General features: G+C 61.7%; 1 protein-coding gene across 6 annotated transcripts in view; it reads right to left on the bottom strand.

Annotated features, from left to right (window-relative positions):
* The window catches only part of NBEAL2 (neurobeachin like 2), a 29697-nt gene extending 6533 nt beyond the window's left edge, over positions 1-23164 (bottom strand). Inside the window, exons 1-35 of one of the 6 annotated variants that reach the window (XM_042929135.1) lie at positions 22959-23164; positions 14858-14946; positions 14647-14775; positions 14462-14543; positions 14247-14371; positions 13955-14037; positions 12259-12344; positions 11880-12162; positions 11612-11718; positions 11023-11103; positions 9535-9618; positions 9008-9106; positions 7961-8568; positions 7750-7882; positions 7540-7659; positions 7001-7322; positions 6702-6784; positions 6503-6595; positions 6115-6289; positions 5860-5993; positions 5339-5498; positions 5033-5135; positions 4714-4867; positions 4444-4602; positions 4126-4285; positions 3854-3939; positions 3169-3681; positions 2336-2514; positions 2081-2240; positions 1711-1848; positions 1249-1620; positions 1009-1158; positions 714-871; positions 430-554; positions 205-340 (exon numbers count right to left, since the gene is read on the bottom strand). In XM_042929135.1, coding sequence (XP_042785069.1) covers positions 205-340; positions 430-554; positions 714-871; positions 1009-1158; positions 1249-1620; positions 1711-1848; positions 2081-2240; positions 2336-2514; positions 3169-3681; positions 3854-3939; positions 4126-4285; positions 4444-4602; positions 4714-4867; positions 5033-5135; positions 5339-5498; positions 5860-5993; positions 6115-6289; positions 6503-6595; positions 6702-6784; positions 7001-7322; positions 7540-7659; positions 7750-7882; positions 7961-8568; positions 9008-9106; positions 9535-9618; positions 11023-11103; positions 11612-11718; positions 11880-12162; positions 12259-12344; positions 13955-14037; positions 14247-14371; positions 14462-14543; positions 14647-14775; positions 14858-14946; positions 22959-23009 — 5720 coding nt within the window. In that variant the 5' untranslated portion in view covers positions 23010-23164. Of the gene's footprint in view, positions 1-204; positions 341-429; positions 555-713; positions 872-1008; positions 1159-1248; positions 1621-1710; positions 1849-2080; positions 2241-2335; positions 2515-3168; positions 3682-3853; positions 3940-4125; positions 4286-4443; positions 4603-4713; positions 4868-5032; positions 5136-5338; positions 5499-5859; positions 5994-6114; positions 6290-6502; positions 6596-6701; positions 6785-7000; positions 7323-7539; positions 7660-7749; positions 7883-7960; positions 8569-9007; positions 9107-9534; positions 9619-11022; positions 11104-11611; positions 11719-11879; positions 12163-12258; positions 12345-13954; positions 14038-14246; positions 14372-14461; positions 14544-14646; positions 14776-14857; positions 14947-15552; positions 15706-22958 lie in introns of those variants that run through there. The other 5 variants (XM_042929129.1, XM_042929132.1, XM_042929131.1 and 2 more) reach the window with 5 other exon arrangements.
* Positions 23165-25530: the final 2366 nt, after the last annotated feature.

Below are 25530 nucleotides of genomic sequence, written 5' to 3'. Positions count from 1 at the left end.
TCCCCCTGTTCTGGGGGCCCCCATGCTGGTCTGGTTTGTGTGTCTCAGTCCTGCCCGGGGGTGTCTAGTTATGAGTCACTCTCGATTCTGCTAGACAGCTCTCCCCAACCCCCCACCTGATTTTGGACACCCCGCTCGGGGTGTTTAGCCCTGGCACAGACTCCTGCCCCCACTCCTGGTCAGCTCTCTCCAAGCCCCACTCACGCAGTCTCCAGCGCGGCCAGCTCATCTTCGCCGAGCTGGTCTTCCGGAAGCTCCTCTGGCAGCGTGCTGACTTTGGCCTCCTTGGTGACCGCTAGAGGTAGCGAGGCCTCCTCGGTAGGTGTCAGGGGGGCCTCACCTGCAACAGGCCCAAGGGTGCTCAGCAAGAGCTGGGCGGGGCAGGGCTTTTGAGGTTGGGCAGATCCAGCTCAGAACACCCTCTCTCACCCAGGTTGTCCCGCAGGGCGCTAGCTTCCAAATGAGGGTTGAAGTGATGGTTGGGCACTAGCTTCAGACGCATGCGCGAGTATGTCTCGGCACTGGACAACTTCCAGCGGGGAAATGGTGGGTCTCTGCAGATACCCACCGCTGGTGGTCATGGGTGGGCACAGAAGTCTGTAGAAGCCCCGATTCCTCCCAGGCCTCACCCCAAACGCAGTCTCGCTGTCCAGGTCCCTCCCGGAGCCCCGCCCCGCCCCGCCCCTCCCGGCCTCTACCCGAGCCCCGCCCACCTAAGGGCCCAGGCCCCACAGGGGCTGGAGAGCTGACGCCACAGCGCCCCCCAGTGGAGCAGAGCCGTGGAGTGCTGCGCTGCCTGCTGCTTCAGGGCCGCCGCGTAACGCAGCCCTTCCAGGCGTGCCCGTCTCTGTGCTGGTTCCAGCACCAGCTCCTGGGGAGTGGGGGTGGAGGAATGGGTCAGTCCCGCCGGCGGCTTCCTGTCCTGTTGGGTTTCTTCACGCTGTCCCACCAGCTATCCTCTGGGCACAGGAGTGGAGCAGCTCCCCACCCCCGCCCCAGGCTGCACACCTGGAAAGCCCGACGACTGTGTGCCCGCTCCCTCTGGCGCCGCTGTCCACTACTCATGAGCGTGTCGTAGCAGGCATTCCAGAAGCCCGACATGAGGTCGTGGCTCTTGGCGTAGGTGTCCATTTCGAACTGCGACATGGTGGGCTGCACCTGAAGGATTGGGCAGGGAGAGGACACCAGCGCTCTATGTGGGTTCCCAGCCCCCCCGGTTTCTCTTCCCTGGCCCCCACCTCCAAATACCTGCTTGTCGATGAAGTGGCGCCATTCAGGTGTGGCACAAAAGGCCTGAAAGTCCTCGAAGAAGGTGGGGCTGCCGTTGGTGGGCGGCAGGGAAGGCAGCCCCCACTGGAGCCCCAGCGGCCCGTAGGCACGGTCCAGCAGCGTGCGCACCAGTGGCACCAGCCACGAGCAGCGTTCCGTGGCTGCGGCAGCGGCAGCTGCAGCTGCAGCTGAGGGCTCCCTTTCCTCGGTGGGCGTTTCTGAGGTGGGGGTGTTGAGCGCCCTCGCCAGCGCCGACTCCAGCTTGGAGAGCACGTAGCAGGCCTCCTCGCGCCGCATGGGCACCGCTGTCTGCAGGAGTGAGTGCAGCTTCACATAGGCCTGGGCGTGCAGCTGTGGGCAGAAGCGGGTGTGGGTGGCGTCCAGGCACACCCCGGGTTCCCTACGCCTGCCGCTGCCAGACCCAACCCACCCCGTGCTCACCTGCGGGTCCTCCAGCAGGATGTAGCCAAGCACCAGGCGCAGGCCAATCTGTGCCATCTCTCGCAGATCTGCTGTGCCATTGGCCAGGTGTGGCCAGGCTCCCATGCGATCCAGCAGGCTGCACACGCCTTCAAAGAGCTACAGCCCAACACATTCCAGGCAGCCACCACCAGAGGAGGCCAGAAGCCCACCGGGAGGGAGCAAGGTAGGGTTTAAGTCTGGGGGCCAGGTAGGGTTTGCACACACAGACACCATTCTGACGCACCCGTGAGTGCACGTGTGCACTCGCCCACCTCCCACGCTGGATGCCTGCAGGCTCCTGTGAACACGCGGACTCATGTGGCCCTCACAGGCCCCTGAGCTGTCGCACCTTCTCACTCCACAGCTCCTGATTACCGTGACCCTCGGCGCACAGGAAGTCCTGCAGCAGGCGCAGCAGCCAAAGCGCCTGCTGGGTGAGGCTGGCCAGGACCCCAGCAGGGGCCTCTTTGATGTCGGTCAGGGCTGACTCCAGCATCATCTCCAGGAGGCTGGGGGTGGGCAAGGGACTCAGGTGTCCGCCTGGCTGTCTTCCTTCCCCTCAGGCGTCCCAGAGGCCCCTCGCCCTGCCAAGCTGTCTCCTCACCTGCGCTTGATGCAGTCTGGCGGGCGCACCAGCGTGGCTGAGGCGCCCAGCTGGGTGAGCACCGAGAAGACCTGGCCACGCTCCCGCCAGGCGGCCTCATCGCTGCCTTCCACGCCCCGCCACGCCACCGAAAACAGCACGTTGGTGAGCAGGTTGCACAACTCCTCCTCAGGGGTTTGCTGTGGGCACAAAAGGGTGTGGGGGTGTGGGCGGGGGTGGGAGGGAGGCGCTGGCTCTTACACTATCCCTGCTGAGCACCCCTTGCCTTGCCGACCACTAGTAGGGACAGCTGGAGGCAGAGCATTCAGCCAGCAGACACCCTGGGGCCTGGAAGAATGGCGCAGGGGCCTTAGCCACTACCTGAATATTCTAGACAGAATCCTGGGGTTCCAAGGACTCCTAAGAACAGATGAGCTGGCTCACAAATTGCCCCACGGCAATCTCAGGCCCAAGAACCATACTGGAATTCTCTGGAGGAATGCCATAGAATAAGCAGAGACCCATGCCCAAACCCGGAAACCCAAGGCAGATTCCTTAGAACTATAATGCCCACAGGCCCTGTGAAGTGTCTGCCCTACAGGCTCTCTTGAGGACTTTCCAAAGCCTGGCTGGCGCCTCCACTCTGGCTCAGCATCGTCTGTCCCGTTCTAGGACCCCCTACCCCGGGAACACAACTGCAGATGACAGCAATGAGGCCGCAGCACCAGGGCTGACCAGCACCTATAGCCCTGATGTCAGACAAGACCCCACCTCTGGAAAGTCTATACTGCCTGCGCTGTGTCCCAGAGGTGTCCCTTAGAGTGCCGCAGTGGCAGAGAGCGGACCCGCCTCACCTGTGGGTTGCTGGTATTTGAGGTATCATCCCCACTGGTGGCGGGCTCCGGGAGGCTGCCGTCCTCTAGCACGTTGGAGAGACTAGAGCTATGGCGGCCATGGGCCACAGGGAAGGGCCGGGGCCCATCCAGTGGGGAAGGTGTGCCAGGCTGGCTGGCCGGAGTAAGAGTCCCACTGCCACTGCCACTGCCCGCATTGTTGCACGAACCCACGCTGGCCCGTTCCAGGCCCAGGTCAAAGGGTGTACAAAATGGAGAGAGAGCGTGGTAAAAGCTGTCAGGGTCGGGGCTGGGGGTTTCCGAGGGCAGGAAGACATCCGAAGACTCAGGTGATTCGGTGGGTGGCTTGCATAAGGCTGGCTCTGGGGATGTGGGTGTCTCTGGGGGAAAGGGCAGGGGACCGCCAGCTGTGGCAGCCTCCAGGACGTACAGCCGGGTCAGCACGTCCTGCCAGCCGGCCTGCCGGGCCAGCAGCTGCACTACGTCTGGCTGTCCGTGGATGAGGTGGAAAAGCTGCCGGGCCAGGGCACAAGTGAGAGACTCATCCAGCAATCTGCCCCCCAGACTCCCGTCCTAGGGCCTTCGCAGGGGGGAGGCCTCCAGAGAGCGCTCCTCACAGGAAGGTAAAGCGAAGCCCCCAGGATAGAAGCCCCCTCTTCCGCAAGCTTTCACTTCCCATACTCACCTGGCGACAAACGTCCAGGCGGACGCCGAGGTCAGCCTGGAGGGACAGCTGCACCACAGCCAACAGATCTGAGAGGTTCAGGCAGTCTGGGAAGATGGCCAGAGAGACTCTGAGGGACTGACCCCAGGAAGGCTCTGAGGGATTGACCCCAGCCCTGCTGGCTCAGCCTTGGCCCCTGTACCAACACCTTTCCTATGTCCACCTGCCCTGTTTCCTGAATCCATCACACCCTTCCGCCTGGCCTGCCTCTTGGCCCCGACTGAGATATATACCTGCCCCCAGGAATAGCTTGTAGAGGCCCTGGCAGAGCTGGGGCGAAGCAGCCCCCTCCGGCAGGCAGGCGATGAGACCCTGGAGACCGTATTCTCGCAGCCGGAGCCGCTGGCGACTCCGTTCAGGTAAGCGCTCGTTCTGCTGCAATCTGCGCAGGATCTGGGGCGGGGGGGGGGGGGGGGGGGGGGGTGGTTAAGCGCCACAGGGGGTTTGTTATCACTGGGGAAGGAGTTACTGGAGGAGGGGAAGTCACACCTCCCTGGCCCTCAGGCAGGGGCCATGTCAAATGGATGCTAGGGGGGGTGGGCTCGGTGTACCTTGCAGACTCGGTCGGGCAGCAGGGGCAGTGACCTTGGCTGCACCAGCAGTGCCAGCAAAACCTCAAGGTTCCCCTGCTCCAACAGGAAGATAGCCAGAGCCTCCTGTGCTGGTGAGCCCTGCAGCAGTGCCAGCAGCAGGTCCAGAGCACCCGCCACCTGGGGACACAGCAAGTGACACAAAGCCTCATTCTGGGCCGGCCGCTCCCCACAACACGGCCCACACTCCACCCCGCACCTAAGTCTCACCCTCAACAGCCTCCAGCCTACCTGGCCATCATCGCCTGTAGCCGCCAGAAAGCTCAGCGTGACCTGCAAGTGATCAGTGGCGGAGCTCCGGACCAGGAACTCCCGCACCAGGCCGAGGAGTGAGGTCTGCACTGTGCGCACGTCGTCAGCCGCTAGGGGGTGCTCCCGCTGTGGGCTGGGCCGGTCCCGGCAAGCGCAGCCACCCAGGGCCAGGAGAAGGCAGGGCAGCGGAGGGGAGAGAACAGGGAGGGCAGTGGGCAGGTGAGCTGGAGGGGGGTGGGGGGGAGGGTCGACCCCGTCCGCAAGGCCAGAGGCAGCTGTGTCAGCCCCGCAGCCTCACCTGTAATGGGTGCGCAGCGCATCCAGGATGAACTGAACCCCATACTTCTTCCGCAGCTTCTGTCTGTGCTCCCGGACGATGCTAGACATGTACTGGATGTGGCCTGAGCGGGCATCACCAGAGGCCTCAGGCCACCAGGCTGAGCTGAGCCCCTTCAGCTATCCCTCCAGGACAGGGCCATGTTCCCCTCACATGCCCCGGGGGAAGACAGGTCCCCTCAAGTCACCCGAAGCGGGGCTAGAACTTCTCAGAACCTCTACCCCCACCCTGCCCAGTGGCGTCCCTCATCCAAGGCCCCACACCTACCCAGGCGCACAGCAAAGTCACTGGGGCTCCACAGGTGGAAATTGAAGAGCAAATGCTGGTAGAGCAAGTACAGGAGGGGCCCACTGCCCTCCGCTGCCACCTGCTCCATCAGCAGCTGGGCAGACATGAGCACATTCATGTCCATGGCCCAGCTGGGGACCTGGGGTGGAAGGAGCCAGGGTGAGGTGGCAGGCCCTGGCTGCGTGCTACTGAGCCTCCCGGTACCCACCCTGCCCTGCACAGGCGGATGGACACGAGCATCCTGCCTACTCGGAACCCTTTGCTGGCTCCCCGCTGCCTGAGGCGCAAGGCCCCCAGCCTGCTATGCAGGTCTCCAGCCCCAGCAGGTGCTGATGCTTCCACCAGACCATCAGCCAAATCCTGCCACGCCTGGCAAGGCCCCACTCAGACGCCACCGCCTCTCCCAGGAGGCTCTCCTCAACAGACTTAGCTTCCCCTTCCTAGTCCCCGCACCCAGTCCACTTGGTCAGACAGGGCAGCCCCCTCCCCGCCTGCCCCACCTTGCGCAGCAGGGCCCCGATGATGGCAGGCCCCTGGCACTGCACCAGGCTCTCCTGGTTCACCGTGTGGCCCTGCAGGAAGTTCCGCAGCATCAGCAGAAAGGCGGCCACTGCATTCCTCTCCATGCGCTCTTCTACCCGCCACCAGGAAGGGGACAGATGTGTGTCAAGGGCCTGCCAGCGGTCAAGCACTCTGGCCTCCTTGTCATGGCAAGATTTCCTCGCCACCCCAACCTAGGCACCAGGGCCGCTTACCGGAGGACTTGCCCAGTGGGAGAAGCAGGCCCTGGGTGTTGTGGCCAGAGGTCAGTTCGGGCCCCACGAGGTCATGTGTCTCGGCTGGACCCGCCTCGGCCTCTTGGGGCTGTGAGGCCACTCGCTCCAGCAGGGGCAGCAAGGCAGCCATGCCTCCCACGCAAGTCACCACGTCCTAGGGGAAGGGCTGGCCGTGTGAGGGCAGCTGCCTGTCGCTTCCTGCCCCGTTCCACCCCAGCAGACCTTCCAGTCTGGGAACCTGGGTCCAGGGGAGTTTTGTTCTCTAGAGCTTGTCTCCCAGAGACCTCCCAGCCCACCCTGCACACACACACACACACGTGCCTGTGTTTACGCTCCCTGCACACACTGCCCGCATGGGCACACGCACCTTCACATCCCAGGTCTCCACCCTGTGGCCTGTCAGGCGGCCATCCAGCCTGTGGCCAGGAGACAGGTCCAGGCAGATGTTGTTCTTACAGGCCTGCGGGCAGGCGGCAAGGGTCAGTTGAGAGACGAGGCGGCACACAGAGTGTGGGAGCCACAGGGGGACGGCGGCAGGGGCGAGCCAGTTGCCTCCCACCCAGTACCTGAGGTGAGTAATGGAGGAGCAGCTTGGTGCTGAGCTCGTGTAGTTCCCCCTCGGGCTTGAAGGGTGCCATCTCATTGGGCCCTGGGGGGGTGGGCAGGGGGTTTCAGGCCTGGCTGGGCCTCTGGCCAAACCCCATCCAGAGCCCGCCTCTTCTCTGTCCGACCAGAGGGCATATATGCCTAGGGACACCTTCTCCCTCCCCTCCTGGACCCCTAGTCTCTGGCCAGGGCACTTCATGAGCCCCAACCAGCCGCGTCTGGGGTGGGGCTGGGCCGGTGCGTGGCAGGTGATGCATACCCAAGGTGCTCAGGGCCCGCAGGGCCGCTGCCTGCAGGGCTTCGTGGAAGATGACCACGGCTCCCAGCTCACCCTCCAGAGACGTGGGGCTGCCCCACCGAGTGTCCTGTGTGCCTGCAAGGGTGGAGCTGATGCTGCCCTCCTGCAGGGGGGCCACCAGCCCCGACCCCCAGCCAAGCCCTGCGGTAGCCGGGACCGACTGGGAGCGGGACAGGGAGGGGTGAGTGTGAGCCAGGGCAGCGGGGACTGGTGGCGGAGGCAGCCCCGTGGTGGTGGTCGTTGTGCGGTGCCCAGCGGAGCCGATACAGCAGGAGGAGAAAGGCTGCGGGACCAGGGTTGGGGGAGTGGTCAGGTCACAGCAGAGCCTGGGGCTCCACCTGCATCCGGTTCCTCACAGTGACCCCCAAGGCTGCACAGACCCCAGAGGCTGAAGTCTGAGGTCTATGTGGGGTGGGGGTGGGGGACACAGGGGCTGCAGGCTTCACCCTATCCAAGACGCTCCCACTACCCAAGGCCTCCCCAAACCCTGCTTGGCACACCTCACTGAGAGAGGGGCAGCGGAGGGGTGCTGTCTTGACCAGATGGCCGTCTTTGTAGACATGGACCAGGTTCTGGCTGAAGGGCCGGCGCCCAGGCATATGGACAATGGCCACGCAGTGCTAGAACAGAAGCCACAACATCAAGCCGTGGGCTGGACTGGGGGCCTCCTCCACCCACTCCCCCTGGACCATACGAGGGTAGAGGCTCACCCAGGCAGAGTCGGCAAAGGACACTTCAGGCAAGCTCATGGTCAAGTACTCCTTCCGGGTGCACACGGCCACCACCAGTGTCCCAGCTGCCGTGAAGAAGGCCTCAAACCCTGAGCCGCTGCTGGTGAAGAAGCTGGGGGGAGGCCAAGCCAGTTATGCCTGCTGCTCTCCTCACCCTGGCCCTGCACCCCGGTCCCTGGAAGTTACCCACCTGTACAGCTGCTTCCGCTGGAGGGGCCGTGAGGGGGCCGGGGCCGGGGCAGGTGCTGCAGCCGTGGGGTGCAGACAGAGCCAGGCATGGAAGGTGAAGCCGGGTCCTGGCCATCGCTGCACGGGGGGTACCATAATACCGGCCATGCTGGGCATGAGGTCAAAGTAGTGCAGGGCTCGTGCAGGGCCCCGGTGCCGGGCCATGCCCGACAACGCACGAATGATGGCACCGGCGTGTCGGGCATTCCCAGCCTCGGCTCCGCCCGGCCCCGAGTCCAGCCCTGGCGGGGGGCGCAGCAGGCAACGAAGCTCCAAGGGCCGCAGAGACACACGGCCCAATGCCTGCAGCAGCGCCAACAGCTGCTCCTGGCAGCGGACCCCCAGGGTGACCCCCGTGCTGAGCGTCTCCAGCAGGTAGCCCACCAGACCCGCCTGCACACACGTGGAGCGGCTGGCGGGGCAGCTGTCGCAGAGCCACCAAAGGCGTTGTGCGAGGAAGAGCCGCAGCTCCGCCGTGGGCAGGGCTGGCAGCCACTGCATCAGCATCAGCACGGGCTGCTCGTTCAGGATCGGTGGCGGTGGACATATGCTGTGGTCCCCCTCCACAGCCTATGGGGAGAGAGAACGGCATAGTTCCTGGGCAACTGGCATGGGACGGGCCACCCTGCCAACAGTGGGACTCCCTGGCCTCAGTGGATTTGCCTTCAGCGTGGGAAAGCAACACGTGCTACCCCATCTTGCTCACGGGGCGGATCTCAGGTTCAGGAAAGCTCAGGGAAGTCCAGGACGAGCACCGTTAATTCCCGAGCCTTGGCTTTTGGTCTGGGTTGGCCCGCCCCAATGGCGTGTTCCCAGGATGATCTTGGGGCTTGCTCACACATACCAGAATCTTCACCCCAGTGCAACTGACACATGTGCTCAGGCCACAGGTCACACTATGTACTGCCCACAGCCAACACAGTCCCCAAGGTGGAGAGTTCCCCTTCCAGGGAAACCCTCAGTCCTGACCGCCTCTGGGACCCTGACGCCAAAATGCCCCTGCCCTCACCATGTTGAGTAGCTCCTGCAGCAGCCGATGGGTGGGGGGACCTTGGCTCTGCAAAACCTCGTGCAGGTGAGGGTAGCCAATGCGCTCTTTAAACACCTCCTGTGCAGGGTTGTGTGGGGAAAAAGTGAGCATGTGTGTGGGCCCCGGGGCAAACACACCCCACGGAAACCCTGGAGGAAGCGTCATCTTCCAGGGCTCCCCCGCCGGCTCTGCCTCTGGGTCACAGTGCTAGCAAGGGCAAGGGGCTGTGGGTGGATGTGGGGGCAAGGGTCCCCCTCAGAAGGCTCTAGATGGTGGTTAGCCCACAAGTATCCTCCCTAGTGCTTCCCTGACCCAGGATATCCAGCTGCCAGCACTGACCAATGACCATGTCTGCCCAGTGGGCTGAGCTGCACCCCAGAGGGCAAGACGATCACCTCCCCAGCTCCCTTGCTCTAACAGCCACCAACCAGACTAGTTCTGGGGGCACGCGGTCAGCTTAACTGCCATCCCCCACCCCTACCACAGCCAGAACGCCGTGTCCTCACCTTGGCTGAGGGGGAGCCGCTCATGATGCAGGTAAGTACTCTGACTACGTGCACCGCGATGGCATCTGTGTCCTGGTCCAGTACCTTGGGGTGGGGAGGGTCAGTCAGAAGAACCGGGGGCCAGGGGGTCACAGCTGGCAGCCCCCTGCTCCCGGTGTAGGGCCAGGAGCAGGTGCCCCAAGGCACATAGCTGAGCTGGCTGGAGGCTTTGGGAGTAGAGGTACCAGGCCTCCTCCTCCTTGCTTGAACTGTTATGACCCTCACCCTACCCCAGGGCCCCCTCTGAGGAGCTCGGCAAGGCCCACTTTGACAAAGAAGCCAGGAAGAAACCAAGACCAGGAAGTGCCTCACTGGGACACATCAACAGGGGACCCTCTCGCCATAACTCTTTATGCCCCAGTGTCTGGTAGGCTTACGGGCCCCCACCCATCCCCACCCAATCTAGACACACATGTGCAGGCAGGCGAGTGCCCCATCACCCATGATGATTGATAGGGGGTTGGGGAATTTAGGGACCATCAATCACAGGATGTTAGAACCGGAAGAACCTTCGAGACCTTTGAGTCCTACCCTGCCCCTTGCCCCTAGATCCAGGTGGAGACACTGAGGCTCACCCTGGCTGAACCTGACAGCTAGAAGCATGCACTGCTCACTCGCCCTGCCCCACCCCTGAGGGCTGAGGGGTCAGCAGGGCTTGGAGAATTTGTCAACAGGGGCTAGGCTGTATTTGGGCTCCATGGGGCCTGACTCCCCAAGTGACTTCACACGACCTCTTTCCCCTCTCTGGGCCTCAATTTTTTTCTCATCTGTGAAAACCAGGGGTCTCACCTGCCTTGCCTGCTTAGTAGATGAATAGATATGCAAGCTCTCAGAAAATAGGCAAGTGTAATGGCCACAGGGGGCTGCCTCATAAAGACAAAGCTGGGAGACTCTAGAGGTTGGGGCCCAGGTGTTAAACCACCAGAGAGAGGGCTCTCCACACAGAGCCCCTAACTGACAGCTTGCAGCCTCCTACAGCCCTCATGCAAGGTGAGGCAGGCAGCACATCATAAGGGGACAAGGGACTCCCAGTAACCTGCTTAAGGCAGGGACAAGGACCCATGGAAAGAAATGGCTCCATGTGGGGGACCTCCTTTTCTGTGAGTGACTACAGCCAAATCCAGTAGTATCTGGGCCTCAGTCTCCGCTTCTGGGAATGGGGGTAGGTGGTTGAGTTTCGAAGGTTCCTTCCAGCCTGGCAAAGCCAAACTCTAGCTCCCCATACAAATACTAGGCAGGGCACAGAACACTCCTGCCCATTCCCTAGGATAAGGATAGGGAAGGTGGGCGAGATAGCATGGGGGACCCAGCCCTGTCGCTAGGCCACACCAGACCTTACACATGTCTGCTCATTCCCCCTGCATAGGCAGGAAAGGCTTAGAGAGGGAGCCACAGGGGGTGGGGACCCAGGGAGGTGAGTGCCTGAGCTGGTCAGCCCCAAGGTGGTACCTTCTGGACATCGGGCTCGGTCAGTAACCGGGTAGCCAGGTCACTGTCCCCCTCAGGGGGCGCCCGGGCCTGCAGGTACAGCTGTGGGGAAGGGGGAAGGCACAAGATATAGGAGGCAGAGGAGAGAGAAGAGGAGGAAGATGGGGGGAGGGGTGGGGTTAGAGCAGGACCTGGGGAGGCTGCTAGAGCTCCACCCCAAGGGAAGGCTCTGTGTGCCCCAGGCCGAGTGCCCCACCAGGCACTAAGAAGAATGGGGGAATCTGAGCTGCCCATCCCCTGCTCAGAACAGAGTCGGGGAGGGTGGAGCAGATAAGTGGGCAGGAGAAGGTACTGTATCTAAAACAGCTGAGCCCTCTTCCTGCCCTCGGACTTGGGGCTGGGGAAAGAGGGACCAGGGGCCAGGGCAGCTCCGGTCCTTCCAGGACATCCCCCTCCTATGGCATGCAGAGCCATCCTGAGCCTTAGGCCATCCCACCAGCCGCACCCCGGCCAAGTCCAGCCCAGGTTTGCTCAGCAGCAGCTCGGTCCCCAGAAGTGGCTCAGCAGCCTCTGGGTTCCAGGCCCTCCCCCCCAGCCGGGCCCAGCCCACCTTGCTATTCTGGATGAGGCGAGTAAGGTGCTCAAAGCAATTGTTGCTGAGGAAGGTGGCCTGCAGCACCGGCCGGTCCTCACATGCCAGCATCATGGGGATGGCATCTGTGGAGGGGTCTAGGGTCAGCCCCGCTCGATCCCTTGTCAGCAACACCTCCGCTCGGCCTTAAACCTTCTTCCCGTGCTTCCCAGTCCTGCCTTCCATCGTCACTTAGACCTTTCCCTGCTAGAGCCACCTCCCCAAGAGCCTGGGAGCCCATACCCACCGAGCATGCTGACCCGTAGGGTGACGAGGGCCTCTTCAGGGCCTGGGCTTGGGCCCGCCGGCCAGTCGGCATTAAGGATGCGGAAGTAGCCCTCAAGCAGGGTTCGGAGCTCTGGCCCACGAGGGGGTGTGCGGCTGGCATGCAGGACATGTACTGCACCCACTAGTGCCTCCAGTGCCAGGGGCACTAGGCGGGGGTCCTGGGCTGGCCCATGGTCCCAGCCCCGTACCACACCCAACAGGCCCTGCACAGAGCCGGCGCTCACAGCCATCTGCCCGTTCTCCTGCAGGTGTGGGCAGACATGGCAATGGTCAAGGCGCTCAACCAGCAGAGACCCTGAGATGGCCACCCTCTGGTCCACAGGCTCTTCCTGGCTTACCTTCCCTCCTGCAAGGACAGCACCAAAGAGGTGGACGAGACGCAAAAGCAGCACGGGAGGCAAGCCATCTGCATCCTGCAGGCTCTCTGGATAGGGTGAGTGGGCAGGACAGGACAATGTCACCAAGCTTGCAGGTGCCCTGGGGTGGGGGTAGGGGGCTGGGGCTGAGAGAAAAGACCTGGCTCTGTACTTGGGGGGTCTAAGATGCCATGGCTCTGTGCCAGGGTGTCTAGGGACAACACAGCCCTTCTTTGGGGAGCTTGAAGGGACGTGGTCCTGCCCGGAGAGCCTGGCCAGTTCCCCAGATCCTTAATCCCCAATGTGGGGACCCCAGGGTAAACACACACACCCCACCCCGCTTCCCCATGGCAACCCAGGGTTTAGTTTCTCAGATACAAATCTGGTCCCTCTACCCTGTGACGGTTGGAGCTTCCTGTGACCTGCTCCGGGGACTTTGCTGTATCTACCATACAGATGCCCCCCCACCCCCACCCATGCGCCTGCTGGGGACTTCTAGGGGCTTTCACAGCTTCATATGTGGGAGGCCCACCTGGCCCTGCTCCAGCAAAGCTGGACAGGATGCCAGGCCACAGAATGAAACCCAGAGAGCAGAAAGGACCAGCCCTGGGTCACATGAGTGGTGTGTATGGCGGGGGGCGGGGGTGGGGCAAGGGCAGGGCTCACTAGATTTACGTGGGATGGGGTGGGACAGCTCCCTGGACACAGGGCATTTGAAAGTGCAGGTGGCCTGGGCAGGGAAAGGAGACGGTAGGAAAAGACGTGGTAACTAGTCGCATTCCAGGACTAGCAGACCAGGTGCAGAGGGCAAGTGGGGCTGGAAAGGGAGGCTGTGGGAGGAGCAGGATCTGATCCGGAGGTGCCAGGCCACCAGTGAGGGGTTTAGGGCAACGGGAACAAAATCCAGTCTGTGCTGGGAAGTGCATTCAGGTTGTGGGACAATGGAGGCAGGGAGTTCCCCAGGGGCATCTCCTCTCTTGGGGCTGTTGCCCCTGCTCCAGATGCCAGGCCTGCAGCTCCACGGGACATCCCAGAGACACTTAAGATACTTTCTGTCCCCACAGGCCACCACTTTACCAAGCCTGGCCTGCCCCTGTCCAGGCACACCTTGCCCTGTCCCATCTAAGGTCCTGGCCAGTCTCATTCCAATGAGAGGAAAAGAGGGGACCTAAGAGAAGAGGGCTCCCAGGGGGCACAGGTCCTGGAGGAACTGACCCCAGGACCGAGGGAGCAGGAAGTAGAGACACTTAGTGTAGACGTTGCCTAGAAGAGGGGTGGAGGCTGCAGGGACAAAGGGATTGGACCAGGGAGTTTTCAGATGGTCCAGATCAGAGTGGGGTCCAAGTGGCTGCGGGGACCCAAGAGGTGGGGGGGAAGGGGGAAGGGAAACTTATCTCCCCCACCTTACGGGAGGCCTTCGCTCCATCCCAGAAAAGAAATTACTCATTTTGTTCCGACGTGCCCTTTCTCTCCTCTCTGCCCCCAAAGTCCTCCTTGCCCCTCCCCGCGCCAGGGGCCCCCCTCAGTTTCCCGTGGTGCTCCCAGCCCTGTTTGCAGCCACCACTAAGCACAACCCATCCTGCCTCTGGGATGGGGAACTGCAGGACAGCAGGAAGGGGCTCAGGTTTGGGGGCGGGGCCAGGTGGGGCCTTGGGGGGGGGAAGGGGCGGGGCCTGACCTCTGAAGAAGGCGCTGAATTCACTGGGCAAAGCAGCTGGAGGGAACTTGTATTTGCTCTTCTCCTTGGAAGTGATGACTTCCCTGGGGGTGGGGGTGGGGGATGGGCAGGGGCCTGGGTGAGGCCAGGCACCCACCCCTCTTTGGCCATCCTCCTTCACCAGCCTACACCCGTGCCCCCTCCCACCTCCACATCTTGGCCAAAGCGGTTCCCCCCATTCTCTCCCCAGCCTTCTCTGGGGATCAGGGGTGGCTGGAGGGTAGAGCCCCCTCTGCGGTGGGCTGGCTCTCACCCACTATGCTGGCGCCGCCAGGTCTGGTAAGGGTCAAAGAGGCCCTCGCAGAGGAGGAGGGCATGCAGGGCCACGTTCTCCAGCTGCGGCCCACGGCCCTCCTGCGATGCATGGGCTCCTTTCAGCTGTAGGTATGGGGACAGGGTGGAGGGGGTTAGCTGGGCCCTGGCTACCGCCTACCACCACCTCCCCACCCAGGGTAGAGCCCACCTCACCTCTGCCGTCAACCAGGTCAGCAATGCCAGCACCCGGGGCACCAGCACCTGGCCCCAGCCCGCCTCTACGTTCTCCAGGTTCCTGGAGAGAGGTCACAAAAGTCACAGGCACAGGCCAGCCCCACCTCGGCCCACAGTTCCAAGCTGCCCCCCACCTCCCTGAGCCGAGAACAACACGGACTCACCTGCAGAGAATGATGAAAAGCTTGAGCAGCAGCAGGGCCTGCTCCAGGTCCCCCTTGTCTAGCTGCTCGGCCAGCACGTGCAGCGCGTCCAGCGGCAACAGCGGCACCTCTGCGCCTGCCTCCTCTGGCCTGCGGGGAGGGGGGTCACTAGGGCACCAGGCCCCTCCGTCTCCCTGCCCCGCCCCTGCCCTCCGTGGAGATTCAGCCTCACCTGCGCGGCTCCAGAGAGAACAGCGAGATGCTTTTCTCGAAGGCACCCACGAAGGCCTTCAGCCACTGCTGCAGGTAGCCCAGGTCCTTCTGCAGGCCAAGGAGTGGGGGGAAGAGTGGTGGGAGACAGAGAGGGTTCAGTGCACATGGGAAGGACAAGGGGGTGTAGACAGCAATGAATGGAGGTAGACGTGGGGTAGACAGGGGTTGGAGGCAGGGCAGTGCAGGTGGAGACAGTGAGGGACGGGGAGGGGAGGAGGATGGGAAGTTGGAAGGTCAGCATCAGAGGACTACCCCGCATGCTGACAGCTCTCACAGGCTCCCTGTCTGCTTTCCCCAGTCTCTGCTCCCACCTCCCTAACTCCTGGGGCCTCAGGCAAGCCTGACATAGGCAGGGGAGGGTGGGGCTTAAGTGTGCACAGTCCTGGGATGTGGCCATGGCCCACACTGGTGCTGGGGCTGAAGACCTTCCACCCTCCAGCCACCCCTGATCCAAAGCCTTGGGCTGGCCTCTGCCTTCCACCTTCTCTCAGCTCAGCAGCCGCCACTACCTCCAGGAGACCTTCCCTGACTATGGCTCTGGTGCTACATGCACACCATGGGTCAGGCAGACCCATGCACACGCACACTCCCCGCAAGTACAAGCAGAATGCCCTACCTGGCCCTGGGAACCTAACGCCCTCCCTGGCTGGTTACCTGGACCCCAGGCCCCAAAGCCGGCTCCATGGGCAAGAGGGGCAGCGGCTGAGCCCGAGTCTGGGCGCCGCCAGGGAAACTTTGGTGTGAACGGGAAATGTCCCCTCCCGCCCCGGCAGGGGCAGGAAGCGCAGAGTCACGGTGGGGGAGGGGGGCCGCTTCCTCCCGGCAGACCGCAGGGATGTGGGGGGGGCCCCCCCGGGGCACCCAGGGCCCTGCAAGAGAAGCTGCGAGGGACCTGGCCCAGCACTGGGGGCGGGGCCTGGAGTGCAGAGGGGCGTGGTCACCCTGCTCCGGGTGGGGCTTGGAGACCAGGGACTCGTTTTCCTGGCATGAGGTCTGGACTTGGGGAGTCAGGGCAGTCCTATCTAGGGACAGGTTCTGATCCCTGATGCTAATACGGGCCCTTCATTCAAGGCACTCAGAGCTTCCTCACCTGGATGCAACACTTCAGGCCCAGGGAACAATGTGGATTATGGAGGACTCAGTCATACCTTTGCCCTGTCCCCCTTCCCTGTGTCCTGGACTTCCCACCCGGCCCTACTGGTCTCTACCCCAGGGACACAGTTGAGTAGGTCCTAGCCTAGCCCCAGTTGGCTCTAACCGCTATGCCCCTCCCAGGGCACAGAGTGGGTGGTGGCCTGGAGCTCCTCCTCCTACCCAGTCCTCCCTCCCGCATCTGCAGCTCCACCCCCAAACCAGCTGAGCCCAGAAGGCAGCTTTCTTTCCCAGGGGCAGAGGTAGGGCAGGGACTGGACTGGAGAAGGCTGAAGGGGCAAGGGACACATCATAGGTGCTGCGTCCCCGGTGCCATGGACCTCAACCCAAGGACTTCTGGAACTACCTCGGGTGGATGGCTCATTTCTGCTGCCTGCAGACCCCAGACCACAGGGTAGGGACTGAATGGACCCCAGGGAAAGGGCTACACCTCAGCAGAATGGGCCAGGAGCACAAGAAACCTAGGCAGAGCAAACCCTCACCCTGTGGCTGGGCACCTTACTTGTGCATTTGTCACAGACCCGAGGCCTGGGTAACTGTGAGAGGGGCTGGGGCTACCAAGGTGCAGGCCCACACCACCGTGACTTTTTCTCTGTCAGTTACCTTCGGTGACCTCTCCACCCTCTGCCACTGGCAGCCTTCCTGCTCCCCTACCTCTGTCCACACCCCTTCTCTCCACCAATCAGCAATGACACCAAAATGCCCAACCCTGAGACGCCAGAGCAGGCCAGGCTCTTTGACCACTTCTGAACATTTCCCATTGCGTTGGGGGTAAAGGGGGGCTCCAGAGAGGATGTCTCATCCACTAGAACTGCTTCAGCTGCTCTTCTGAGGGTGTTGAAAGCCAGATCTTTGTTTTAGGCCAGGGCCACTCATGGTTGCTGGCCAGCCCATCCAAGCTGACCATGTGGCCCCTGCCTCAGCGACCCCACAGATCCCGGTCTACCTTCAAAACTGGCCCAACACCACCCTCTCCTCTTCTACCCCCCAAACCACCCCCAGGTAAGCCACAGACATCTCTCACCTAAAATGTGAGTCCCTTTTGCCCACTGTAGCTCTGCCGAGCCCCTGAAAACCCAAGTTTGACCGTGTCCACCACCCCTCCCCCACCCCACCCCACCTCCACCCCGCCCACCCAACCTAAGGATAAGGGCTCAGCTGAGCCTGGCATTCCAGGCCCCCAGTCCAATCGCACCTGCTTCTCCAGGCTCTCCGTCCGCTCTGCGTCACATCCTCCAGTCCAGGCCTCTATCCACCCCATGCCCCCCTGCCATCTGTGACCTGAGCTTTTGGTACTTAAACAGAAACCTGCCACCCTCTTCGTGGCCATCACCTGGACTGACCCTCCCAGAACCTGGGTGGGCCCCTCAAACTCAGCACACTCCTGCTTTCCATCCCTAGAACCACACCCTTGGGCCTGTCCAGCAGGTCCAGGCTGGGCTGGGTTCAGGGCTGAGGCAATCAAGGTAGCCTTCATGGCTCTGGAAGGAGCATAAGGGGTCTCTCTAAAGCATAGGACTAGGGAGGATAGGGGTATCTGCCTCTCTCACCTCTGACCTGAGCCCCATGACATGAGGCTGCGGTGCTCAGGGGCACAGGGGTCCCTGCAGGGGTCGGGGCTCACAGTCACGGTGGCAGTGTTGAATGCCAAGGGCTCCAAGAGCTGGAAGAGGTGGCTGTGGTGCCTGGGCTTCCCACACTCTGCCTCCACTGGCTCTTCCCTCCCTTTCCAGCTCAGAGCAGGAATGCTGGGCAGGGCCAGTCCAGTCCCTAACTTGAAGGGGCCAGGGCCCAACCCCACCTCTCCCACGAGTACCCACACTCCTCCTCAGGCCCTGGGGCTCATGTGTAAGTGGTAATGAGGCTCTGCTGCAGGCGAGCAAGCTGCGGGGAGGGGGAGGTCAGTGGACCCGGGACAGATGAGGGGGACTCATGACCACGTCTGCGGGAGCCCCAGTCTATGCCCGGCCAACCCTGAGGACACTCAGTACTAGGGGTGGGGAGACCCCAAGGGCTATTTGGGCCCAAACAGTCCCTGGGTGGGCACTGAACTGCCACTTCCCCAGAACTCTGAGGTAACCCAGGAGGGCAGGCAGCTTTGGCGTGGATGGGTGGGTGGGGCTGTCTGCCAGGGGACAGGGACGACCAAGCTGCTTGCCCTGCCCCAAGCCCAACACCGGCCCTGGCTTGCCCTGGGTGTCACCTCAGGGCCCAGACCTGGCTTCAAACCCCTCTCCCCATCACCACCTCTCTTGGAGTTTACAGTGGCGCAATACGCAAAAATTCCTTAACCGGCGTCTGGCGTCCAGTGTGCCTCAGGTACGCACGAGCGGCCGCCACTGTCTGATCAGCCCACCCAGCACGAGGTTTAGGCAAGTCCACGGCCTCCTCCCATGTCACAGCACCCCGTACCCCCTGGATGGCCCAGCCCCAAGGCATGACTCTCTGTCCCCACGCCCACGGGTCTGTAACAGCTTTGCCCTCCATGCTTCCTCTGCCTGAATGCTCCCCAGAGCCAGCATCTTTTTCAAGACCCAGCCCTGTCTGGTGATTCAGGGGCTGGGGCTGCCAGTCAGGGGCTGAGGGCACGGGTTCTGGAGTCCAGCCCCGGTTCTCACATTTAGTAGGCTGTTACTCAGCATTAATCTCTTTACGCTTCAGCTGCCCCAAGAGGCTCGCTAGCCACACCCACCAGCACCAGGTAAGGCGAGCGGGGAGCTCCATCCCCAAACCCAGGGGCTCTGCCTTCCCAAGCCCTTGGCACGCTAGAGCAGCACTAACGTTCTCCCCACACACCTCGGTGAGTGACTAACGAGTGGCGGACCTTGGCTCACTAGCAGAGCCAAGGTCTCACGGGTGGCTGTCCCAGGTGGGTAGAATGGGAGTCTGTTGGTGGTCCCCAGGTTAGAGCCAGGAACAGGGTGAGGAGAGAGGATTGTAGCTCCACAGTGGGTGACCGCTCCTGGTCAGAATTGCCTGGGTGGTAGTGAGCACCCCATTTCCAGGGACAGGCAAGCAGAAATGGGACAGGGTGGGGTGGGGTCTGGTCAGGATAAACTCTTTCAGGCCTGGGGGTCTTCCCGCTCAGCATCAGGAGGGTGATGGCAACGTCAAGCCGAAGGTGGCTTCTGGCTACACCATGGGGCCCGGAGGTCAGACTTGGAGGACCTCAGGTCAAAGAATGAAGCAGGAAGATGGGGACTTTGCCAGAGGCAATGGCAACTGAGGCACAGTGCTACAAGTTCCCCAGGTGGCTGGACCAGGCTCTCCCCCTTACCTGAGGATGGGGTCTTGAAAGGGGTGGGCTTTTTGGTCTCCATAATGCCCCCTAGGGCTTAACCTTCCCCTTGTCCTATCACTATGGAAACCGAGAATTTCCTTCCAGGGTCCCCATAGTAACCGACCTTGTTTCCATGGGGACCCCACACTTCCACATCAGCTCCCCAGTTGCCATGACAACTCCAGGGATTACCAGCCCCTCCCCCCACGCCTGGGCTCTGTGCTACTCTCCCCATCACCTCAGTCCTGCCCCGTCAGCTGCCTTAGGAATAAAGGCAGGGAAGAGGAAACCCTGGTTGCTCCTCTGAGGTATAAGCACTAAGGAGGCTATTCTGCCTCGCTTTTCCCCATTTGAAGAGGGTAAACTGAGGCACGGGGAGGCATATGATCCAGCTAAAGTCCCAGAGGAAGCAGAGGGCCTGACCAGGTTTCCATGAAGCAGTGGAGGTCAGCAGTCAGGTTAAGGACCAGTGAGGGGTGAACAGAGCAACGTCACCTCCAGCTCCAACCTGACCTCCCTGGAACCCCGAGTCCTCAAAGGCGTAACTGGAGAGTTCAGCCTGGGCTCCCCACCTGTAACCTGAATGTCTGACCTGTCCTGACCTTGGCGGCCCTGAGCGCCCCCAGATGCCATGCCCCCCAGCACTCCCTTTCACTGGGGGGCTGTTGAGCAACACTACTGCTCCGCCCAAAGAGGGGCTGCTCGTGTGCGTGTTATTTTGCATAACTTTTACATGCTGCCCAACTGCCAGCCTGCTGGGTGCTGTTCCCAGTCCTCCTGTCCTCACCCCCTTGCTAGCCCTCCCTGGGGAAGCCCCCACCTATCGCCCGGGCACCCCCTCACTCCTGACAACTGGCCTCTCGTGCTTCCCACTGCCTTGTGCTGGCTCCTGGAGTTCCCATCCCCTCTGCCCACAAGGCCCAAACTAAGCCTCCGAGGGCATGACAGGTCACTGCTGTGGGGCCTGTCTCCTGCATCCAGCCACTCAGCTAACACCTGCGGAGCCTCTGCGAAACGTGAGGTGGGGGGAAACTGCCAAGTAGCAAGCACAGTGAGGGTAAAAATGGGGACCTGCCTGATCTGAGGTCCAGCCCAGTCAGGGGAACAGGAGACAAAGGCCCCCCCAAACGGGAAGGAGAAGACTCCATGCGGAGGAAACAGCTTGTGCTGTCCCAGGGTGCAGACCCACCTAAGGCTTCCTGCCCACAGAACTAGACCTTTCCCAGGACGGAGACTGGGTCAGAACTCTGCCGGACTCTGCCCCAAATGTGTCCGATGACCTTGGTATGACCCTGCCTTGGTTTCCCTACCAGGGCCCCGAGGGGCTCAGATTGAGTGATGTTGTCCAAGGGCTACTCCTCCCTCAGCAATGCTCCTTCCCCAGTTGTGGCCCCTAGAGGGAGAGGGGTGGGCGGGTCTGAACCTGGGGTCTGTGAGGAGAAAGGAAGGGCAGAAAGGGGGGGGTGCTCCCCTGGGCGGGCCTAGACCCACAACTGGGAAAACAGGTTTGCCAGCTGATGTCAGCTCTCTGCTGAGGGGAGGGGCACGGTTGTTGGGAGAACCTTCTGACTGGGTGGCTGGCCAACTGAGGGGTCTCTTAACACAACACCCTCTATCAGTCTTACCTTATCTTACCCCTCCCCCAAGCACACACACACACACACACACACACACACACACAATAGGTCCCTAGCAGGGCTCAAAGTAGCACAGCCACCACTCCCTGGGAGCCCAGCATGGAGGGGTGGGGACCTGTTCCGAGAGCAGGAGCAGGACCATGTGGGCAGGAAGGCAGCACTGGGAGGTTGGCTGAAGCTTCCGGTTCATACTCACATCCTGGATTTGTTTGCTCGGCCCTAGGCCACCCCCTGACTGCCCAGGCTTCTGGGGCTACAACCAGCCAGCCTGTGCCCCAGACCTGCCCTGATGAAGTGAGGAGCTGGAAGGGAGAGGGGACTCAGCACAGATGAGTGCTAACCTCCCCCCCCCCCCCCCGAGGGAATAGGGGGGCTGACCATTTGCAGAACTCAACTAGAAGGGTAGGCACCACGCTATGCCGGAGGTACAGTCCTGGGAGACAGTACCAAGGCAACCCGAAGACCCACCATTAACGTCCCTCAGACTCATTATCTGGTTCAAGCGCCCCCCCCCCCCCCGCCCCCGCCTTCGTCTGGTCACAGGGGAAGAAACTGAGGACCAAGAACTTGCCCACAGCCACTCGGGCAATCAGACGCATGGGGGCCAGGGGCAGATTTCCTTCTGAATCTTTTCCCTTCCCAAAGACCAACCCTTGGAGATGTCAACAGAGAGGCCTGGATAAGGGAACCCAAGGAAGCAGGAACTTTCTCTGGCGCAGACAAGCCATACTGGCTACTTCTCTGCGGAGTCTAAGCTACCCTGAGATGAAGGGTGTGCCAAATTTACAGATAGAGACTCAGAGGTGTAAAGAGCTTGCCCTGGGTCACACACACTGCCTCCTGCCAGGGGCCTGGACCTCTCACCACCTAAGGGGACTCAATAAACTGTGGCACTTATGGCCTGTATTCTAGGTCCCCAGGGCCCCCCAGATCCAGCCTGCAGTCCTAGGAGACAGTCAGCCAGCCTCTTCACAGAGGGCCAGCTGATCTGGTCATGAACTTCCCCCTAGTGACGAGATCAGGGGCACACAATAGCCCATTGTGCCCAGGGCACACCTGAGCCAGCAGCGTGATGCCAGGCAGGTGTAGGGAGGGAGGCTGATGCTAGGTGAAGAGGAGGGGGGCATTACCCTGGAATCCCTCCCTGCTGTGAAAGCAGAAGGAAAGTGGGAGCCTATGTGTGTGAGACACAGAGTTTGGGGGACACCAGATTTTCAGCTCTGACAGGACACCTGGGTCAGAGTCACTCCCTTCACCTTCAGAGGCCACTTGAGGTAGTCTCTGAGACAGGACAGGGAACTCAGGAGGGGAGGGCCTCCCTCCATCCCTTTCAAACATCCCTCCTAGCTCACCTCCCCTACCCCCTCCTTCGGCATCCAAGGCAAATCTTTCCTTCTGGCTGGACCCCCAGGAGGTAGGGGCCTCCTCGGTCAGGGTCAGGGAGGAGCTCATCACTGCTGGTGCCCTGGTGGGGGGCAGTCTGAGTTGACTCCAATCAGATCAAAGCAGGACCCTACCTTTCCACCTCGCCTGCAGGCACCCAGAGTCCACTCCGACCCATTGACCACGACCACCCAATGGGGCCTCGCCCACAGGAGGGGCAAGCCCAAATGCAAACTAAGGCTTCCTGCCTCTCCCAACCCTCCCAGTCTCTCGTTTATTTTCCGGGCCTCAGTTTCACCATCTGTAAAAGGGGGGAAGTGTCCAGCCGCCTGTATCCGGGTCCCTCTCCTCATCAGGCACGACCGAGGCCGCGCGGTACCCAACCCCGAGGCTCTGTTGAGGTGCACGCCCGCGAGGGTCACCCCCCAGGTATAAGTGCCGGAGGCACCGGCGGGCCGGGGGCGGCGCACACGTGTGTGCGGAGCCCAAGTCCGCCCGGCGCGCGCTCATCTACACGGCCCCAGGGACGCGGGACGCGGGGCGCAGGTGCAGCAGGCGCGGGGCGCGCGGAGCTGGGGGCACAGCGGGACGGCGTGGGGCGGGCTCACCTGAGCATAGTAGAGCAGCCACAGCTCGTACAGCCGCTCCGAGGCGGCCATGGCCCGGCCCGGCTCCGGCCCTGCTGCGCGCCACCTGCCGCCGCCGCCGCCTCCGCGCCGCCCGCCGGTTGCCCTCGGCCAGGCCCATGGGCGGAGGGCGTCACTCCGGGGCGGAGCGGCGCGGTACTACTCGGGGAAGTAGTACTGGCCCCCGCCGCGCCGAGCCACCTAGGTCTGCACGCTCCTCCTCCTCGCGGCCGGCCGCCGCCCGGCTTCCTGCACTTAGCTGCCGCTACCGCCGCCCCGCCTCTCCCGGGACCGTGCAAAGGGCGGGGAGCCCGAAGGGAGGAGGAGCTTGAGGTCAGGGCGGCCCCGGAGGGCGCCCCGCAGCCCAGCTCGCCGTCGCAGCCGCAGCCATCCCCTAACAGTGCCTTGAAAAGGGCCAATCTGAGTCTCCCTGACGAGGGCTGGGGTCAGGTTTTCCAGACTCGCCCTTAGTCTAGATCCACCCCCGGAGCAGCCCGCTTAGCTGGAATTGCCACCTTTTGTGCAAGGAACAGGGTCTGGCGGGGGGGTGGGGGTGGGGGTAGGGGGGGGAGGGGGACGGGACTGCGGGATGCGTTCAGATGGCCAGATTCCGTCAACAAATAATGGTAACAACAGCCACGATGACACTTGTGGAGTTTACCACGTGCCTGGTGCTGTTCTAAGCACTTTCACGGGGGAGGCCAAATATGCAATGTTTTTGCTTCTACTGTTTGTGGAGCAGGATGGGGGAAATCAGAGCGCAAGCAGCAGGGCATTCCCAAAATACCTCCGGAGAAGCAGTGCCCTCCACCTGTCAGGCAGATCCCTGGAAGATTTAGGCAGTCCTCACGGATCCCCTCTTCAAAGGATCCTCCTAGATATTCCAGTGGAGGCATCCTCCACTCCAGGGCTCAGTACTTGGCGTCACATCTTTTGTTTTCTTTCATCTCAAGAGGTTAAAGACAGGAGGATGTCTCATGCCTCTGTTTTACAGATGGAGAAATTGAGACCCAGATAAGCCAAATGAGAATCACTTGGGTAGCCAGGGACAGCGTGGACAGGGATGGAGGCCTGACTGACTCTTTGCTGGGCCATTGCCACCATCACCACTGGACCCCTCTCTCCTCCCCAAACCAGCCTGCTCTGGAGGTGAGGGGTCCCCGGGTGTTGGGCAGGGGTCAGGCCCTGTGTTGGAGTTGGGAAGTTTGTGAGGCTCAGAAAGGTACTATCAGCTAGAGGAACTCTAGGAGTCTGGAGTCCCCTAGACCTTGAGTGGCCAAGAGAAGACAGACTGTCTCCATTCCCATCCTTTTCTGTCCTCCTGGCTTCTTAGGCAGCCCTTCCACTCTGGCTTTTTTTTCCTGCTCTGTCCATCCTACCTCTGAGCTGACATTTCCTGAGCACTCACTACCTGTGAATGAGGTTCTGTCAAGCCACCCCTCCTGATGCAGGGGAACAGGGCACCAAAAGGCTAGTGAGGTCAAGGGTTGTTTTGGAGGGACTGAACAGAGGTCTTGTGGCACAGGAGCCTTTGAGGGGAACTGGGAGGAGTGGGCATTCACCTGCTACCAGCCTGGGAAGGGAGGCCCCAAGCAGGAAACAGCTTTGCTGAGACAAGTCGTGGTATGTGTTGGCGGGGTGGGGGGTGGGGGTGGGGGCATGGCCTCTGTGTGGCTTTCGGGACCTTTTACATCCTATCAGAAGATCTTGACTTCAGAGGTACCTGTGTGGCTCAGTCGGTTAAGTGCCCAACTTTGGCTCAGGTCATGATCTTACAGTTCATGGGTTTGAGCCCTGCATCAGGCTCTGTGCTGGCAGCTCAGAGGCTGAAGCCTGCTTTGGATTCTGTGTCTCCCTCTCTCTCAGCCCCGCCCCTGCTTGTCCTCAGATTCTCCCTCAAAAATGAATAAACGTTAAAAAAAAAAAAACAAAAAAACGGTCTTGACTTCAGCCTAAGTGGTCTCCTGGTTGTCAGGGCATTCTGGTTAATGCAGGAAAGACCCTGGCGGCTCCTGCTGGGGAGCAGTGCACCGCTTGGCCACTTGTTGTAGTCAAGGCCAAACCAACTCTCAGCTTAGTTCTCAGGAACTAAGCTCAGGAGGTTCCTGGGGCCCACTGGGCCAGGTCGGGTAGTCTGACCCTGAGTACTTTGCTGCTTCAGGGTGCTTGGAGGTGGGAGGGGATCATCCTTGAGGCCGAGGAAATGGCCACTGCGCAGGAGCTGAGAGTCCTGAGAGAAGACACAGAAGCGCATGAACAAGTGCATCAGGAGCCACTTGATAGCAGCAGAGGAAGGAAGAGGCAGATCTCTTATTAAACTAGGATGGGAGTGGAGAGTCAGGGAAGACTTCTTTGAAGGTATTCGGGCCTTGAAGAACCAGGACAAGTGGATACGGAGGGTCAGCACATTCCAAGTGGCCGATACGGAGCGCGCTGGGGTTTGCGCATGCTTAGGCAAAAGCCAAGCGATCGACGCGCTCTATCCTCCTTCACTCAGGTCTGATTCCACTTGCTACTTTCTCACTGATTGGCATTGGACGAATCGAGCCTTAAA

The sequence above is a fragment of the Panthera leo genome, chromosome A2 (genome assembly GCF_018350215.1).
Source record: "Panthera leo isolate Ple1 chromosome A2, P.leo_Ple1_pat1.1, whole genome shotgun sequence".
Classification (NCBI taxonomy): domain Eukaryota; kingdom Metazoa; phylum Chordata; class Mammalia; order Carnivora; family Felidae; genus Panthera; species Panthera leo.
This window is presented reverse-complemented; position numbering and strand designations above follow the sequence as displayed.